General features: G+C 40.1%; 1 protein-coding gene across 2 annotated transcripts in view; it reads left to right on the top strand.

The window, feature by feature from the left end:
- The window catches only part of dlg5b.1 (discs, large homolog 5b, tandem duplicate 1), a 46,782-nt gene that overhangs the window by 20,983 nt on the left and 6,129 nt on the right, over window positions 1–19,670 (top strand). The window contains exons 11-30 of one of the 2 annotated variants that reach the window (XM_079851156.1): window positions 880–1,012; window positions 1,133–1,260; window positions 1,337–1,512; window positions 1,599–1,702; window positions 3,029–3,121; window positions 3,698–4,528; window positions 6,022–6,124; window positions 6,255–6,390; window positions 7,793–7,914; window positions 8,872–8,952; window positions 9,069–9,228; window positions 10,231–10,308; window positions 11,017–11,179; window positions 11,260–11,393; window positions 13,011–13,145; window positions 14,103–14,283; window positions 15,732–15,880; window positions 16,363–16,533; window positions 17,137–17,333; window positions 17,421–17,564. In XM_079851156.1, coding sequence (XP_079707282.1) covers window positions 880–1,012; window positions 1,133–1,260; window positions 1,337–1,512; window positions 1,599–1,702; window positions 3,029–3,121; window positions 3,698–4,528; window positions 6,022–6,124; window positions 6,255–6,390; window positions 7,793–7,914; window positions 8,872–8,952; window positions 9,069–9,228; window positions 10,231–10,308; window positions 11,017–11,179; window positions 11,260–11,393; window positions 13,011–13,145; window positions 14,103–14,283; window positions 15,732–15,880; window positions 16,363–16,533; window positions 17,137–17,333; window positions 17,421–17,564 — 3,419 coding nt within the window. The remainder of the gene's footprint in view (window positions 1–879; window positions 1,013–1,132; window positions 1,261–1,336; window positions 1,513–1,598; window positions 1,703–3,028; window positions 3,122–3,697; window positions 4,529–6,021; window positions 6,125–6,254; window positions 6,391–7,792; window positions 7,915–8,871; window positions 8,953–9,068; window positions 9,229–10,230; window positions 10,309–11,016; window positions 11,180–11,259; window positions 11,394–13,010; window positions 13,146–14,102; window positions 14,284–15,731; window positions 15,881–16,362; window positions 16,534–17,136; window positions 17,334–17,420; window positions 17,565–19,670) is intronic. The other variant, XM_079851157.1, reaches the window with a different exon arrangement.

Genomic DNA, 19,670 nt, shown 5'->3' with positions numbered 1-19,670 from the left:
GATACTCAGTTATTATCAATGATGGACACAGTTGTGCTGTTTAATATATTTTTTTGGAATACTTTTTTCAGGATTCATTGATGAGTAAAACGTTAACAGCATTTATTCATAAAAACAGCATTTATTCAAAATAAAAACATTTCTAACAATATAAATCGTTACCATCACCTTTTATCAATTTAACGCATCCTTGTTGAATTAAAGTACTAATTTCTTTAAAAAAAATAGTTATTGTTCTCAAACTTTTGAACGGTAGTGTATATTGTTACAAAAGATTTCTATTCTAAATAAATACAGTTCTTTTTAACTTTTTATTCATCAAATAATCCTGAAAAAAGTATCTCAGGTTATAAAAAAAATATTAAGTAGCACAACTGTTTCCAACATTGATCATAAATCAGCATATTAGAATGATTTCTGAAGGATCATAAGACACCAAAGACTGGAGTACTTGCTGATGAAAATTCAGCTTTGCATCACAAAAATAAATTACATTTTAAAGTATATTTCTTATATACTTTATATACATTTTAAAGTATATTTCTTATATACTTTATATAAGAAGTATATTTCTAAAGTATATATCACTTTCTGAAGGATCATAAGACACCAAAGACTGGAGTACTTGCTGATGAAAATTCAGCTTTGCATCACAAAAATAAATTACATTTTAAAATATATTAAAAAAGAGAACCATTATTTTAAATTGTAATAATATTTCATAATATTACTGTTTTTTTTTTTTTTTTTTTTTTTTTTTTTTAACTGCAGGCTTGATGAGCATAAGAGACTTCTTTCAAAAACATTAAAAATAGTAATGTTTCCAAACTTTTGACTGGTACTGTAATTTAGGTGAACTATTTCTAAAATGTGTTTCAGGGAATGCATGGAGGAGCAACTGGAGAAGGAGGCACGGTTTCGCCAACTGATGGCCCACAATTCTCACGACTCGGCTATCGATACGGACTCGCTGGAGTGGGAAACGGAGACGGTGGAGTTTGAGAGGAGTGCGGTATGAAGCTTTGACGATCCTCCAAAACTATTAAAAACATCTTTGTTAATTGACATAAAGCTGAAATATAAGTAATAACCAAGAGTTTCAACACATCACCATCTCTAATCTGTCGTATAGGACGACATGGACTTGAGTGCTTTTGGTTTTGATATTGCCGAGGGGGTGAGCGACTCGTATCTACCCGGGGATTATGGGATATTCGTGAGCAAGGTGGACAAAGGAAGTATTGCGGAGGGCAGGTTAAGGTGGGTGAACTCTGTGTTCTTGGTCTTCTGTGAAACATTCGTGTTCGCTTCTAACCATCGTTTATTCGTCCCGCAGAGTGAATGACTGGTTGTTGAAGATAAATGATGTGGATCTTGCCAATAAGGACCGGAAGCAGGTCATAAAGGTGGTGTTCAGTGGAGGCGGGGTCATCAACATGGTGGTGCGCAGGAGGAAGTCTCTTGGAGGAAGGATGGTCACCTCTGTTCATCTTACACTGGCAGGGCATAAAGGTCATATCATGGGTCTTAGCCTTTCAGTTGGTCAAGCAGATAAACTACCTTCATGTTCACAGTGACTCTCTGTCTCTGTCCTGCAGATTGTGGCGTTGGGTTGGAGAGTGGCATGTTCGTATCGTCTGTTTCTCCAGGCAGTCCTGCAGCCAGGGATGGTTCGGTGTGTCCGGGCGATCGGGTTCTCAATGTGAGTCCTCTAGTTCAATATCTGTTTGATCAGCACTAGTTTTGCTGTTGTAAATCAATTCCGTGAAAAATACTGGGTTTTTTTTCTGTAAACTATAATTATTGACTTATTGAGAATAGTTTATCAGGGGTGTGATTTTTCAGTGCTTATATGGATTTACATATTTTACTAACTGAAGTACGACCCCAATTTTATAGTTTGATTAACATTAAGAACACAGACAGCGGCAGGAATATTGGGCTGCTGTCACTTTAAGAAATAATGCATGGATCCAATACACTGATACTGATACACATGCCTTGTCTTTCTTAACTGTTTACGCTCCCTTAAAGGAATAGTTCAGTTAAAAAAATGAAAATTCTGTCATCATTTACTCGCCTTCCTCTTGTTTTAAACCTGTATGAATTTCTTTCTTCTGCTGAACACAGTCGTATGGGTCATACAAGTTTGATCCATGCTTTTTTGCTTAAACATGAAGCCCCAACTTTATGCATGTTTTGTAAGATTGTTAAACATATTTTATTAGACTGTCCTGGACTTAATACAAGTAGAATGCTCTTTTATGAAGTTACATCGCTTAAGGACTTTAGTAAGATTATGCCTGAAAAGGTTTTGAATTTACCATATGTTAATTTAAAAAATCTTGTATAATATGACTTGCAGTCTTTGTTTGTTTGGTTTTTATTGTATTTATATGATATTTGTATTTTTGTTATTAAATTTTTGCCATGAAAATAGCTTCGAATGCTGACATGGCGCTAAATAAAACAATCTGAATCTGCTGAACACAAAGGAAGATATTTTGAAGAATGTCGGTAACCAAACAGTTGATGGACCCCACTGACTTCCATACTAGGAAGAAAAATAATATTCCTTTAAGGCAAAACTATGTTTACTAGGATACTCGTTTAGACAGGCACGTTGACATAATTTTGCGTGAAATTGTCAGTTCAAGCAAGAAGACGTGAAAGAGAAATCAATTCATTATTCGGATATGTGAGCACACAAAACTTCTCACACATCGAGTACCAAATTGAGCTCTTTTTTGCATCTTCTTGAACGTTTCCATTGGCAAGGCTTAAAAACACGTGCAAATGATAAACATTAAAGACAATGATCGGCCCGATCGGGACCGTGACAGTTCTGTCATCTCTTGGCCATCTGGCAGTCCTCGTTGTCGAGCCCTGCATAAAATCGTGAAGCTCTGATTGGTAGATGGAGCAGAGGTTCATTTGCATGTATCCTGGCTCATTAGAGTAAACACAGGCATGTATATTGAGCATATCTGTTGTGATTGTTCTAAGGTTGTTTAATTTTCTCTGACAGATTAACGGAATTTCACTGGATAATAAATCAGTGAGTGAATGTGAGAATCTCCTGCGGAGCTGCAGAGATTCGCTTTCTCTTTCCCTCCTGAAGGTGAGATTATTATTGATCATTATTTATGTCCTTTTCTATGTGAGAAATTCAATCAGCTTACTCTTTTCCTGAAGTGTTTAATAAGGGTGTAACAATATATCATAATACAAAAATGCAACAATATATATTGTGGATAGTGACAATATGTATTGTTTAGTTCACCCAAAATAAAAATGACTGTGTGAGGGGAAAAAATTCAAGTTTTCAGAATTTTAGTGTCAGTACTACATTATGCTATATATAATGTTGAATATAATGTATAATAATGCAATGGGGGAATATTTGTGGGTCCTGATAATGTCAAATGTCTGATGTTACCAGTAAAAAGTGGCCTACATTATTTTAAATATATCTAGTCAGTGACAGAGTGAAAGCTTATTCGTCTAAAATAATTCTGTTTTCAGCTTCAGAATCATCAATATTCATTTACACACACAATGTAATATCAAATTTAGCATTTTAATCAACAGTACATTTTATCATATGTCTTGGAGTATCGCAGTTCAGTATCGTGATATGAGGGTATCGTTACACCCCTAGTGTTTAATGTTTTACAGTTTTTTCTCTTTATCCCAGTTTTTCCCACAGAGTCTGTCGGGTCAGAGCATCGCTGAGAGTCAGCGTGACTGTGAAAGGAACTCAAACGGGAAGTCGGCAGATCACCTGCGGCCCTGCAGGAAGCAGCCCACCAGCAACCACTCCACCCATAAAGACACGTACAGCCCGACACGTGACGTCGAGAGCGAGCGCGCGCAGCGTGGCTCTCTGTATCGCTCAGACCCGTATCACGAGATCTGCCTGCATCCCAACTCTAAACGACCCCTCACCTTTCACCCCGTTTCCCCCGGCGACTGCATCACCGTAGAGATGGGTCAGGAGAGGCGGAAGCAAAGCGGCGGCACGTGGCCGAAAATGGTAGCGGTTGCTATGACGACTGCTGACAGCATCCCGCCGCTCTCTATCTTTAAGACCCCAAAGAAGCGGAAGTCGATATTTGACGCAGACATGTTTAAACGGCCGGAGACGCCGTCCAAGCTGGACTACCTCAGTTTGTCCCAGAAACATTCCCCGCAGAGCTCGTGGACCGAGGGGTCGCCACAGATGCCGCCCGACCCGCCCAAACGCAGCGACTCCTTCAAGTTCAAACACAAACCGCAGGGAAGCTCCGCCTCTGATTCGACCATAACCACCGGCTCACCCCCGGCCACGCCCATTCAGACCACGCCCACAGACAAATCCACACCTGACTTTGATAATCGAGACCGCAATGGGAATGTTGTTCAGAGACAGGGGTCGGGGGAAGTGTGTGGACAGGGCGCAGATGAGCCGGAGCTGAGGAGAGGAAGACCGAACTCTGCACCCGCTCAACGCCGGAGCCTCACGCCCCTGAAGATGCCCTTTCCACAGGTGCTGCGCCTCATAAACACTACTGGAGCATATTTAAAGGGGTCATATAATGCTATTTTTGTACAAGCTAATATGATTCTTTAAATAAATTCTTTAAATTAGATTCGATATATATTAATATAAAGGTTAATAAAACGTCACACAGTTCTTCTGGAGGTGCAGCAGGAACACGAATAGTTGGTACCAATCCTTTTTTCAGGAGCAGCTTCTTAGCAAAACCAGCTTTATACTGACCCTCGTTTGTAAAGCAGTCTGGTGTGTGAAATGATTCGCGCAAACATGAAAGCATTGACGTTGATCGTGGGGAATATTCCCTTTGAAAACAAACTCAGCCACTGCGTCTTCAGCGGTTCGGCTTTAGGAACATCAACATGATGCTGTGTTCATTATTACACCCAAGAACAGAACACCACAATCGCTTAGACGCCATTCTGCTCATAGACAGTGGTCTGTGCGGACTTTGATTGACAGGTCGCTCACGAGCGAGGGCGGGTCTGTGTTGAAACGCTGCTGTCAATCAACAATCGTGGGAGGGGCGTCGATTTTGTGACGTCACATGGTCGAACGGCTTGATTTGAGATGGGGGAAAACATATAAGGAGATTTAAAAAAAACACTGGATGGATTTTTATCATTTTATGATGGTTGTGTATAGGCACTGCCAACACACATTTCAGTACAATCAACTTGTAAAAGTGCATGTACCATTATATGACCCCTTTAATATGCACGTTTCTAAGGCCTCTAAATGATCAAACCATTACTGACCCACACAATCCTTCTGTCGTCTGATTAATAGTTTCGACTTTTTCATCAAGTAAAAGTCCTTTTAGTGTGATTGTACAGACGTCCTCCTTCAGCTCGTGCTTCACGTGTCTTTCTGCTGTCAAATCTGCACTGGTTTTTATAAAGTAAACATGAGAATAACTTTTATATTATTAGTAATATTTCAAGATGAACACTTACTGAAATTAAGCAGCTGAGCTTTACTGGATTATCCAGATATAGAAGAATTCAAATGAGTATCAAATATGATCATCAGGATTTTGAGGAAGGTTTATTTGTTCATCTCTCAATCATTGTATTGCATTGCATTATATGTTTTAAAACTACAGAGCTTTGTTCATAAAACTCAGCATTTAAGTATCATCTTACTAAAATATCATTGGCAGATATTGATATTTATATGCATTTTATGTAAGTATCTGTTCTGTTATAAAGCTCTCAGTGAATTATATTACAAGAATCAGAATTTCATCACTTTTTGACTATATAAATATCAGCATCTGCAGTTAATTGCTTATTTTTGCTCAGTTTGGGCCCTGATATATCAAATATGATACTTAACAATAAACAGAAATGCAATTTTTTGTTTTTAAAATATAACCTTGTATAAACTGTTCCGTTTCAAATGTCAGGTTTAACACGCCTGTGCCACTCTCTAATCAGCACAGGGTTTATCCCATGATTCCTCATCCTTTTTCTCTCCTGCAGAGCTTCTCTCATGAGGAACATTCTCCTGAGCCTGTGGATCTGGTTCGGTTCTCTCCTTTCCGCTCCAATCGTCATAGTTCAGGCTTCTCCCCTGCACAAGCACGTGAGTTTGACACCAGAAACGCCTGCACAACCGTGTTCATTTAAAGCCATCCGTTGAGTCTTAAATGAAAAGATTAAATGTTCACGCTGAGTGATGTCAAAAACATTTATTTGTGTGTTTGTGTGTCTAGACACCACTCCCAGGACTCTGTCTCCCTACCCAGCTGTCACCGCAGTCATGAGGAACCCAGTGTACACGGCCTGGAGTCACTGTGTCAAAACCACTAACCCTCCTTCAGTTCCAGCACACACATACACTCAAGTCAGGTACACACACACACACACACATCTGGTTCACTATCTTTGTGGGGACTCTCCATAGACGTAATGGTTTTTATACTGTCCGAACTGTATATTCTGTCCCCTTACACCAACCCGACCCCTAAACCTACCCATCACACACACACACACACACACACACACACACACACACACACACACACACACACACACACACACACACACACACACACACACACACGCTAACCCGACCCCTAAACCTACCCATCTCACACACACACACACACACACACACACACACACACACACCGCTAACCCGACCCCTAAACCTACCCATCTCTCACACACACACACACACACACACACACACACACACACACACACACACACACACACTAACCCGACCCCTAAACCTACCCATCACACACACACACACACACACACGCTAACCCGACCCCTAAACCTACCCATCTCACACACACACACACGCGCGCGCACACACACACACACACACACACACACACACACACACACACACACACACACACACACACACACACTAACCCGACCCCTAAACCTACCCATCTCACACACGCGCGCGCACACACACACACACACACACACACACTAACCCGACCCCTAAACCTACCCATCTCACACACGCGCGCGCACACACACACACACACACACACACACACACACATACACACACACACACACACACACACACACACACACACACACCCACACCCGACCCCTAACCCTACCCAACACACACGCGCGCGCGCAAACACACACACACACACTAACCCGACCCCTAAACCTACCCATCACACACACACACACACACACGCTAACCCGACCCCTAAACCTACCCATCTCTCTCACACACACACACACACACACTAACCTGACCCCTAAACCTACCCATCGCACACACACACACACAGACACACACACACACACACACGCTAACCCGACCCCTAAACCTACCCATCTCACACACACACACGCACACATACACTAACCCGACCCCTAAACCTACCCATCACACACACACACACACACACACACACACTAACCCGACCCCTAAACCTACCCATCACACACTAACCCGATCCCTCAACCTATCACACACAAACACACTCACACACACACTCACACACACTAACCTGAGCCCTAAACTTACCCATCACACAAAACTTTCTGCATTTTTACATTTTCAAAAACACACATTTTATTATGTTTATTAATCAATTTTCCTTGTGAGGACCAGCAAAAAGTTCTCACAAAGTAGGGAATCTCTAGTTTTTTGGTCCTCACAAGTACAGATAAACAAGCCCACACACACACACACACACACACACACTCCCTGATGTATGTCTGTTCTGATGTGAGACGGTGAACCTCTGTGTGTTCTCGACCTCAGTCCGCAGCACCAGGGCCGATGGAGTGTGGATCTCAACCACAAGTGCTCTGGTGAACTCTTCGACAGCTCGCGCGGCTCAGGACAGCACAACACCAACTCCCTGCCCTCCAGCGCCAGACTGGGTGTGTAACACACACTTCTCTCTCATGTGACCTCATCTTTTGTCAGGTTCTGTAGTGAGAATAACACGTGGACTGCAGTTATTGACACTTGGCAACAATAGAGAAGCTTTAAGGTCTTCTTGTATTTCTCAGCCAAAGTTAAAGCTTAACATTTAAAAGCAAAAAAATCAAGACAGCTATGGTGTTTAATGTTGTTTAATAAAGTAAAATGTTTATTATAAGCATTATTTATTTTGTTTATTATTATTATTATTATTATTATTAAGCATTCTATTTTGTACAATAGTATTATTACTATATTAATATATTTATTTATTAGTTAATTTTTGTAATGTAATAAAATTATATTTGGAAAATAATACGGTTTATTTTAGCAAACAACGACGACATTATTATTATTATTATTATTATTATTAATATTAATCCTCTTTTTATTTTACAGTACAATAGTATTAATGTAATATATTTCTTAATAGTTTAATTTTTTATAATAATAACATTTAAATAATAATATTTTATTTTACAAAACAACACATTATTATTATTATTATTATTATTATTATTATTATTATTAATGTTATTATTAATAATAAATACTGTTTTTTTTATTAGTACTATAGTATTGTTATATTATATAAAATTATTTCTTTATTGGTTTAGTTTGTATAATTTAACAAAATATTTTTTTTAATAATAGTAATAGTGCTTATTATTAGCATGCACCTGAAGGTTTGTCACCTTTTGCACCGTCATAAGTTTGCACACATGTTGATAATTTCAAATCATAATTGGAAATATAAAATCTTTATTGATTGATCAAACATCTGAGATTGACAATCACTGTCTAAAATATGCAGTCTGTGATTGGTCATCTCATGTCTGTGGTCAATAACAGTTGATGATGTAATTGTGGATGAATGTAACTGATAGTGATTATGATTGTGTTTGTGTGTGTAGGTTTGTCCCAGTACCGCGAGCAGCGCATTAAGATTCCCTCCACCCCTCGCTACGCTCGATCCGTTCACGGCTCTGATAGAGGTAACATTACATGTACTCAACACACTTCCTGTGCTGTTGCATGGATGGATGTACACATAATAGTACAAATCAAAACATTAAGGACTTTGTGAAGTTATTTTGCTGTTGTGTTTCAGGATCACTATCTCACTCTGACTGCAGCAGCCCAAGTCTCGTAACTCCGCCCCTTTCTCCTCTGGACGCCGCCTCCTTCACCAGCAGCCAATCACAGGGCTCCATCTCCGCCCACACCAGGCTGTCAGTCAGCCCTGTGCCAATAGACAGGAGAAGGGACAGGTAGAATTAGAAATATCTTAAAAATTAATGTTCTGTCATTTACTCACCCTCAGAAAAATCTCACATACATTTTTTTCAATACAACGATTCATAGTAAGTACAAAAAGGACATAAAAGCATCATAACAATAGTCCACATGACGTCTACTGAAGTCTTATGATCGATATATGTTAGAAACAGACTTAAAAATGTAAGTTGTTATTCACTTCATACCCATTCACAGAAGCTCTTTAAGCTGTTTTAAGTTTCACTGAAAGGGATACTTCAGCATTTAGCATTAAGCTTTGTATCAGTAGAAAACCTGTAGTATTTTTGAATGTCCGTGCTTCCCTCCCTCATGTCCCCCTGATATGAGAGATTTATGTATTTTTTGTCTGGAAAAAATCCTCCTATGACGCAAAAATCGTCATTTTGCGTCATCGGAGGATTTTTTGGCCAGAGGCGAGAGACTCCAGCCAGTAGGAGGCGCTCGTCCCACATGTTCTCAACCCGCCCATAGAGGGATCTCACTCACAGAATCTACACATAGTGCCAGCCATCTTTTTTTTGGAAGCTAAGCTAACAGGCTCTTGTTCTGTGGAGAGAGCAGAGTAGTAGGGGTTACCATCCTCGTAGGGCAGCGAAGCAAGTGCATTCTGGGAGTTGTAGTCTTTCATCCACATGAGCCAAAAATACATTTTCTGGCTTTTCTCAGTCTAGAAGGCACCAACTTCTCAAATAATTTCACATTTCTACTACATAAATGACCCAATTTAAATACACATTCATCTTTCCAGCGGTGAAATACCCTTTAAGTAACAATATCACACAGGTCTATAAAAACACGAGGGAGAGTAAATGTGTTGCTTTTGTCCTCATCTTACAGCCTGTCACGGGGCCGTTCTGCTCCTCTTCATCCTGTCTTCCTCTCTCTGTCTATATTTATCTCAGTTCTGCTTGACTCCTTTCTAGTCTGTCTGTTCTTCTGCCCCATTTCTCTCCTTTCTCTTCCTCCTGCTCCAGATGTGCGTTGCGTAACAGGTCTAACCTGAAGCTTTCTCGAGCTCAGAGATCGTGGTTTGCGTCTTTACGGATCCTGAGGTTTGTCCACCACGCAGTGAGAACACAAAAACCAACAAACAAACCATGTTTCAGCTCAGTTTTTGCTGTTCAAGTGAATTTATCTGATGCGATTTGCTTTTCTTTCTATGCCATGCCATGTCTCTTTAAATGCATGCTATTTAAAGGAGTGCTCAACCGAAAACATCTGTGACAAATGATCAATAAAACTGATAAGAATTGATAATGAAAATAATTATTATTATTATTAGCGATTAATCACATATTTGTGAAAAGCACATTTCTATGTAGAAAACGCACACCTGAACATGCACAGATTGAGCTTCTGCGGGACAAGCATAACTTACATCTTGCTATGTTAAATGTATGTCTAAAATGCTACATGTAATGCATGTAATTATATTTTATGAGAGCAGTAACAAGTTTTTTATTGAGTGATTTTAACCTTAAATCTGTGGCAAGCAGTTGTTTTTTGTTTAGAATGTAATGTTTTTATACTAACCATTTTTTGCACGTAATGTATAGCACACCCTAATAGAGCTTAATATTAATAATATAAGTTTGCATTTACTCTTACTTTTGGCAGACGTTTTAATCGCTTTGAAATCATGTCTAGCTTTTTATACACTAAGAACCAGTCAAAATTATTTTCTGTTTGGCAGAATATAGATTAGATTTTTTTGGTTTTGTTGGTTGTTGAAGCCCATATTGTGTGTTTTGGCGTTTCAGGCCGTACATAGAAGAGCCACGATGTGTCACTATCCCCAAAGGGGCGGAGCCTCTGGGCATCTCTATCGTGGGCGGGGAGAATGGCGGGATTTTTGTTTCCAAGGTAACGGGGGGCAGCATCGCTCAACAGCACCACCTGGAGTTTGGAGATCAGCTGCTCGAGGTGGGTTAGAAAACGCATAGAAATAAAGAGCTTCCTTTTAAATGGAAGACATGCGAATCTCTCCTTTTGTCTCTCTTTAGTTTAACGGCATTAATCTCAGGAACGCCACGGAGCAGCAGGCGAGACTCATCATTGGGCAGCAGTGTGACATCATCACCATACTGGCACAGTACAACCCACACATGTACCAACTGGGCAATCACTCTCGCTCTAGGTACACACACACACACACAACACATGTGACTCTCTGGTGCTTCACAATCCTGACATGGCAAGACAAATTTATTTGTATAGCGCTTTCCACTATATGGTTTCAAAGCAGCTTTACAGAAAAGCTTGTTACTAATATTAATATCTTCATGCCTTATAGTTGAATTTAGCAGATTAGAGCTGGGCGATAATATAGTTTACATTTTGTGATACAAGCAATCAAGCAGTTGATTTGCTATATACCGTATTGTTCCAAATATAAGACGATGTTTTTTTCTTAGATATACATCTGAAAAAAAAACAAAAAACGGGCTTTTCTTATGGGGTCTAGACTTTTACATTTCAATAATACACCCGCAACAATAGGTGGCGCCAAATACGCGTAAAACGAGTGTGCCAAGAAATGCAGTGTGTTGTTAGAAGATTACGAGCGCAAAAAGACAGTCTTAAAACCTTACAGTCTTAAAACCTTACCGTCTAAGAGCCGCCTGACTGTCATGTTTACGTGCCTCGTGGACTGGACCAAACTTCCCCTGTGCGTGATTTTAAAGGAGAACTCGGCAACTCTAGCGAACTCTAGTCACTTCTTCGCTGATTTTCCCTTTTGTTGTCGCATGTTTTCCCCACGAGCTCCCCCTACAGCTGTGGGGGGGCGTATATTTCACAACACGGACGTAAAAAACTCACTTGCGGCGGCCTCCTCCCCCTCTCTACCGCTGCTCATGTGCGTTTGTTATGATCGGAGCAAGCCAACTGTATCGTGTGGAGCTATGTCTACCGAGGTGGGTAATCTGGTAATACATCATACATGCGTGTGTGTTTATGTCGAATTGCCGTAAAGCAATTCGTGTTTCGCGCTCGTTCTCATTCTCGTTCTCGCTTCTCACGAGACTTCCAATTTCTGTCTTACCGGGACGGTAGTCCCCAAGTTGCAAGGTTGGTTTTCCACCTGGGAACGCTGGGGGGGGCAGGGAAAGTCATCAATATCACCAGAATAGGTTGTTTAACCATCCAAATGATTTCTAGACAGTTTTATTAAGTTAAAAAAGTTACCAAGTTCTCCTTTAAAACGTTAAGACAGTACCCAAATTTCACTTCTACTGTTGATGATGTTTTGGTAGCTACATGGTTTTCACTATTAGATGGATAGCCTAGTTGTTATATAGGCCTAATTCAGATGGACTACAGGTTATTTTTATGGTATGTCATTTTTAAATGTGATCGTTGGTACATTTTTCCAGTGTTTACCATACTTTCAATACAAAAATTTAATGTTATTTCCAAATAAAATAATTTTCTTTATGAAACATAAGATTTGGTCTCCAAAAAACCTTTTTCCAAAAGGTACATCTTGAAAAAGGTGGGTCGTCTTATATTCTGAGCAATACGGTACTGGGCTGTATTACAGGGTTGAATATTTTGATCATATTGCCCAATCCTCAGCTGTTTAGCAGGAGTTTTGAAAGTAGTCATGGCATAATATTCATTACTTCAATGAGCTCATTGTTTCTGCCTGTAATTATTACATTGTTTAAATTAATGAATTTTTTGCTAGCTATACAAATAAAAGTGAATTGAATTGAATTGATTAAAACTTCTACATGTCAACCAATGCTCTCAGCTCCCGGATGGAGTCGTCCATAAGCTCTCACTCCACACCCGGGACCCCCGAGACGCTCAGCGAACAGGACGAGGGCACCGTGACTCCGCCCTCCAAACAGGCCACGCCCACATCCAGCCCTCGCAGCGCCGACAGGTATAACGCATTATTTTTCTATCGCTGTCATGAGTGTGAACCAAGTGTGCTGCACAAGTGCTGAAAAGTGAAGCCAAAGCGTCTCGATCGCCCCCTGGTGGCTGGTCCCAGTATAGCTCATAAGCCCCGCCCTCCCCATGAAGTCTAATTGGGACATGATCAAATACATTAAACATTAAACGATCATATCAATTTTTTTCAAAGATGTTTTCTGTCATTTTAGGTAGTTTTTACCACGCTGATGTAAGTTTAAGTGTTCGTATAAGTTTGGTCTTAGTTATTTGATGCTATAAAAACGGGAATGTGACGTCATGATTGACAGCTGTGATTGACAGCTTCTCTAAACTAAGTCACTGAGGCACCAACTGACTTTTTTGGGGGATTTTCGGGAGGAGATTGGAGCTTCAGCTTTAATTAGAGCTTCTACATGTCCATAACTGTTTATTTCACACAGAGTGAGGGCGGGACCTTAATATTGGGATGCCACTTCACGTGTGTGTGTGTGTGAGTGAGGGCGGGACCTTGATTATGCGACTCCACGTTCGTGTGTGTGTGAGTGAGGGCGTGACTTTGATATCGCGACTCCACTTCACGTTCGTGTGTGTGTGTGTGAGAGTGAGGGCGGGACCTTGATATCGGGACTCCACGTTTGTGTGTGTGTGTGTGAGTGAGTGAGGGCGTGACTTTGATATCGCGACTCCACTTCACGTTCGTGTGTGTGTGTGAGAGTGAGGGCGTGACCTTGATATCGCGACTCCACTTCACGTTCACTAATGCGCAGAATCAGGTCCCCAATCTGTGCAAGATGTCAGCGCCATATTAGGACTTTGGCGGCTTCACTTTTCCCCAATGGAAGAGAGTGAAGGAGCGTCGTCCATCTTTTTTTACAGTCTATGCTGTGAACACGTCCACTGCTCTGATTGGTTTAACTGCGCCGTCTGCTCTGTGATTGGCCAGGGATCGGAGTGAGGGCAGGAAACATGCGGAGCCGAGGCAGGTGGTGCTGAGGAAGACTCAGGTGGACCCGGGGTTGAAGATCTGTGGAGGAAACCTGACCGGGGTGTTTGTTGAGGGCGTGGAAGAGGACGGTCCTGCTCGAGGAGCCGACGGCCTGCAGCCTGGAGACCTGATACTGGAGGTACGGAAGAGACATCACACACATCTGAGCTGGCCTTAGTGCTGGGCGGTATACCGGTTCATACCGAATACTGGTGTTTATTTTGTTATGATATACATTTTTTATATACCGCAATACCGTATGTCGCTAGAACAACGATCAGGGCGCGGCGCGACACTGTTTGAGAGGGTCTTTTCACTGTTGCACTGTGTTGATGCTCAGCTGTGTGTGTTACTGAACGTGACGGTGAAGATGGAGAGGTTAAACTATAATTGATAACTGTCAAATTATTTTAGTGTTTCCCATACATTGGTTCACAACATCAACACTGTCCGCCACAAATAGATTTTCCAAAAGGCTTTGACATCGTTGAATAAACATGAGTACTGGTGATGACGGTTATGACGTGAGTCAAATGTGACGGTTCGTAACATAGGCCTACGCTGAGTTTCATTCTTTTACGATGAGATGCGCTCTAGTTCACAATGCAATGCAAGTGGTGCGCCGGTTATTATATTGTCTGCTATATCTGCTTTTTATTTATTAAATACATGCAATTGGTTGATGAAACATTTATTAAAATTAAGGTACAATTTGTACAAAACGAAATTCGTTTTAAAGAAAGGCTTTTAACAATAAAATGCAAGTGAACGCGGCGCGTTGGCGCCTCAATGTCACGGTTATTATATTGTCTGCTATATCTGCTTTTTATTTATTAAATAGCCTACATGCAATTGGTTGATGAAACATTTATTAAAATTAAGATAAAATTTGTACAAAACGATATTCACTTTAAAGAAAGGCTTTCTGCAAAGCAAAACTTAATGAAGTGGTAAAAATCATGTCTGACGATTTACAAAACAAAACTTGCATTGGTAGGCTACTTGGCAAAGAATCGAATACAGTTGGAAACGACGTAGACCATTAATGACACAGACTGTTAACAATTGTTTTTAATTAGTATTTAAACATTCTCTATGATAAAAATTTTTTGTAAAAAATATTTTAATGACACGGTTTTGCCGGTTATAGAGTTCTAATGACGGTGTTCAACTATAACCGTCGGTCTCACGGTTATAACCGTCACACCCCTACTGACTTTTTAAAAGTTTCGATGTTATTTTCATTTAATCTCTGATAATTAGCCTGATAAAGCAGTGTTTATGAGCACCACTATTACTGCACCTCTCTGTAAACAGCCTTGCAAACCTGTATTAATAATAGTGTGGAATCTTTCCACAATATTCACTCGTGACAGTAAAATAGTGCATTCTAAGTCAATCTACTGCAGCATTTCCTCTCTCGATCAGTAGAAAATGTAGTTAACACCCAGTCAAGCTTGAAAATAATAATACCGTCATATACAGTAAAACTGGTATATTTTTGAAAAATTTCATACCACTGATTTTTGGTCACTAGACTGCCGCTACAATACAGTTCCCTGTTGTGATGTCATTTCCTGTTTGCAGTGTAACTCAGTAAGTCTGAAGAATAAGACCGCTGAGGAGGTGTACCTGGAGATCCTGAAACCCGCGGAGAACGTCGTCCTCAGAGTCCAGAACCGACCCGAACACTTCAGGAGGGTCAAAGACGCACCAGGAGATGGTTTTTACATCAGGTAACGGACTGAAGCTTTAAATGGAATATAGAATCAGTCATCCTTGATTCTGATTGGTCACTTGTTGCATTTTGGGGTCAGATATTTGTGTATGATGACATTAAACTGCACAATAATTTTGTCCTTCTTAGAAAATGTTTGCATATTTATTTATTTTCTTCATGACCCTGTCTGGGTTAATCATGTGGTTTATGATCAGACCGTTTCCTTTGAACAATAAATTAATTTAAACATTAAGTTTCATAAAGGCCACATTGTGAAATCCGCACATGTATTATTTTTAGTGAATGATAATAACCCTACCTGCCACATATAAATATTTACTGACCACAATAACTGTTTGTTCCTCTGACTGAAAACAATCAGAGCAAATAGGTAAATATTTACTGAATATTGTCAAAAATATTTATATATACATTATATCTTCTATATGGTTGCATTATGCTTTGCATATTCTTACTCTTCATCTGTTTGTCTTTCAGGGCTTTATTTGACCATGTTGGTGATTTAGAGCAGGAGTTGAGTTTCAAGAAGGATGATATTCTCTACGTGGACGACACACTGCCCAGGGGGAATTTCGGCTACTGGTTGGCATGGCAACTGGACGAGAATGCACAGAAACTGATGCGCGGGCATGTGCCCAGCAAGTGCATGTAGGTCTTCATGTGATATTCATGTAATAATTAAACTGTAACAGTTTTTTTAATTCATAATTAAACATGAAAAGTTTACATTTTACAAAGTATCATCATACAAAGTAAACATTTTCTTTAATAGCCCCCCTGTAGTTTATCCCTTAAAACTCATCTTTGATCACCAAAATTACATATTTAAATGCCTTCATGCCTTAAAATAGCTTGAATGTAACTCGACACCCTTGCCTCATTTAGTATGCGTGGCTCTATGAATATGCAAATGAGCCCCGCCTCCACTCACTCACTCAGCTCAGAGATCCACTGGTTGACGATCACACGTTGATCTGATTGGTTACAAGGTAGTTTGTGACGTCAGAAACACCAGCGATTTCAAAGCGTGTTTTTGAGACTGTCTTTGGTTCACTGCAGTTTTAAGGAGGAAATACTCAGCAATGCTGTCGACTTATGAATTTACACATGGTTTAAGCATATTAAAAACACCACATAGACACATAAACTACAGTAAAAGCTGGATTTTCTCCACAGGGGGACTTTAAAAACTTCAGTGCACATGATAAAGCGTGTATGCATCTTATAAGATATGTGTGTGTGTGTGTGTAGGATGGATCAAGACTCCCAGCGGCGGTACAGCATCACAGACGGTAAGGACGAGAGCGGTTCCGGTAAAACGCTCTCAGCCGCGGCGCGCCGGTCGTTCTTTCGGCGTAAACTCAAACACAAACGCAGCAGCTCTAAAGACGCCCGTGATGCTCCTGCGTTAGACACCGTCAGCACAGACTCAGTGCTGTTCATGGAGGGTGAGCAACGACACATGTAGCTCTGTAGCGCTAAAACTTCACGTTTCAAAACTTCATTTCTCATTTTATGTGATGGTGTGTGTTCAGACTGTGTAAGTCCGGCCTATCAGCGCGTGCAGAAAGTGGAATCGGCCAATCGCAGGCCGGTGTTGATACTGGGGCCTCTTGTTGAGCCAATCAAAGACATGCTGCTCAGAGAGGCTCCTGGGAAATACTGCCGCTGTTTACCTGGTGAGATCTACTCGCATCTGACACGTAATGTCAATTTAAAGAGGTCATGACATAGATTTTATTTTAAATCATTTTAATATGTTCCTTGAGGTTCACTTATAATGTTAATAAAGTTTTTTGCACAAAAGCAAATATATACAGTACCAGTCAAAAGTTTGGAAATAATACTATTTTTAATGTTTTTGAAAGAAGTCTCTTATGCTCATCAGGCCTGCAGTTAAAAACAAACAAACAAACAAACAAACAAAAAAAAAACGGTAATATTATGAAATATTATTACAATTTAAAATAATGGTTCTCTTTTTTAATATATTTTAAAATTAGAGGTGGGCATAGATTAATTTTTTTAATCTAGATTAATCTAGATTAATTTTGAAATTAATCTAGATTAATCTAGATTAAAATGGCTCATTTGAATTCTGCCGAAGGCATTCAGAATATGTAGCCTGACTTCGTCATACTCATATTCTAGTCAGAATGTGAGTCTGAGACTGCTCCATAGAGATTTGATTATAGGGCGTGTATCAACCGAACCAGGAAAAAAAAAACCTCTGCACTCAATTGGATAGACCTACAACCAATCAGAGCAACGGAGTAAATGACGCATGTTCTTCATTCATATTTTCAACCAACAAAATGTCGCGGCTCTCTGTTCCTCTTTTAAAATGAATGCGCTGTGGATATCTTCTATAACAGACGCGATGGCGGAATCTACACATGATGTTTCATAAACAAAGTTCGGGAGGAGCACGTACAAATAATCAATCCAATATCAACTTGTCATCAAACAATACCATGTCTAACGTTAACCTATATCAGCATGAGGAAGCATATTCACTCTGTCAACTTACCTAACACTCCTTGACAGTTTTTCAGCATCCCTCCACCACCCCGAATCCTCACTCTGGTCTTGTTCTCTCACTCACAACCAGGAATACGGGGGGAGTATGGCTACCGAGCCCACAGCCCTCGGACAGCACGTCATATACGCATTTAGTCTATCTGACTTATTTGTGTGAACTCGTGAAATCTTATAGGCTATAAGCATTTATTCTATCTGACTTATTTGTAAATGTGAACTCGTGAAATCTCAATTCTCCAGCTGCACTCGTCTTTGTTGTAAACTAATTCAAATCAAGCACTCTTTGGTGACGTAGGTGATTACGTTACCGTTGCTCATCTGTCCATCATCGTATAAAGCCCGCCCTGACAATTTGATTGGTCCGAACAATTTTTGTTCGGGCATAATAGCTCCTCAACGGAGCGAGTCCAGACCGAACTTCCCGACCAAAAAATATTGTGGGCGGGGTTCGGGCTGGCACCCAGGCTACAGAATATGTGTGCTACCCAAATAATGACTATAAAAGTAAGTCTTTGAGAACGGGTTTCTCAAGCCAGGTGGCGCATTAGACCAGGGGCTCATCTCCTGTTTCCAAAATGCATCACAAACTGCTTGAGAAAGCTGTTCTACTCATAGACTGTAAAAGTTTACTACTGTACTGTTACCGTCCGTAGGCAACATTAGGTAGGCCTATGTTATTATCAACTACTATAGGCTATCAATTAGGGATGGGCGATATGGCCTAAAATCCATATTGTGATATACATTGCAGCCTCTTGCGATAACGATATTATAATAAAACCATTTCAGAACAGGTTACACAGACCCTGCTAAACAACTGCTAAATGTTTTTATTTATTTTTATTTTTTTTGAAAGGGTGTATGTAGTTTTGAGAACATATATTGTGCAAAACTGTAAGTATACAACATAATTTTGCAGATAAATAAAATTTAAGTACACTAGCTGCAGAGACTTAAGTAGGTCTAATGTTTATTATGGCTTGGAGCTTATGAAACCCCAAATTTAAAATTAGAATATTGTCTAACTGATGTCTTTTCAGTTAAAAAGAAACACAACAACGATTCTTAAAATCGGGCGCTTTTAATAAAAAGAGATTATGTGCTACACCACTCACTAAGATTTATTGGGAATAATACGCGCGCGCTGGTATTCAGTGATATGTTTCGTTTTGAATTTGAGGTGGTAGAACGGATTAGTCGTGTGTTTACTTACCGAACTGTTACACCACACAGTCTACGTCGGA

This window comes from Squalius cephalus (assembly GCF_949319135.1).
Source record: "Squalius cephalus genome assembly, chromosome: 19".
In the NCBI taxonomy this organism is placed as follows: domain Eukaryota; kingdom Metazoa; phylum Chordata; class Actinopteri; order Cypriniformes; family Leuciscidae; genus Squalius; species Squalius cephalus.
This window is presented reverse-complemented; position numbering and strand designations above follow the sequence as displayed.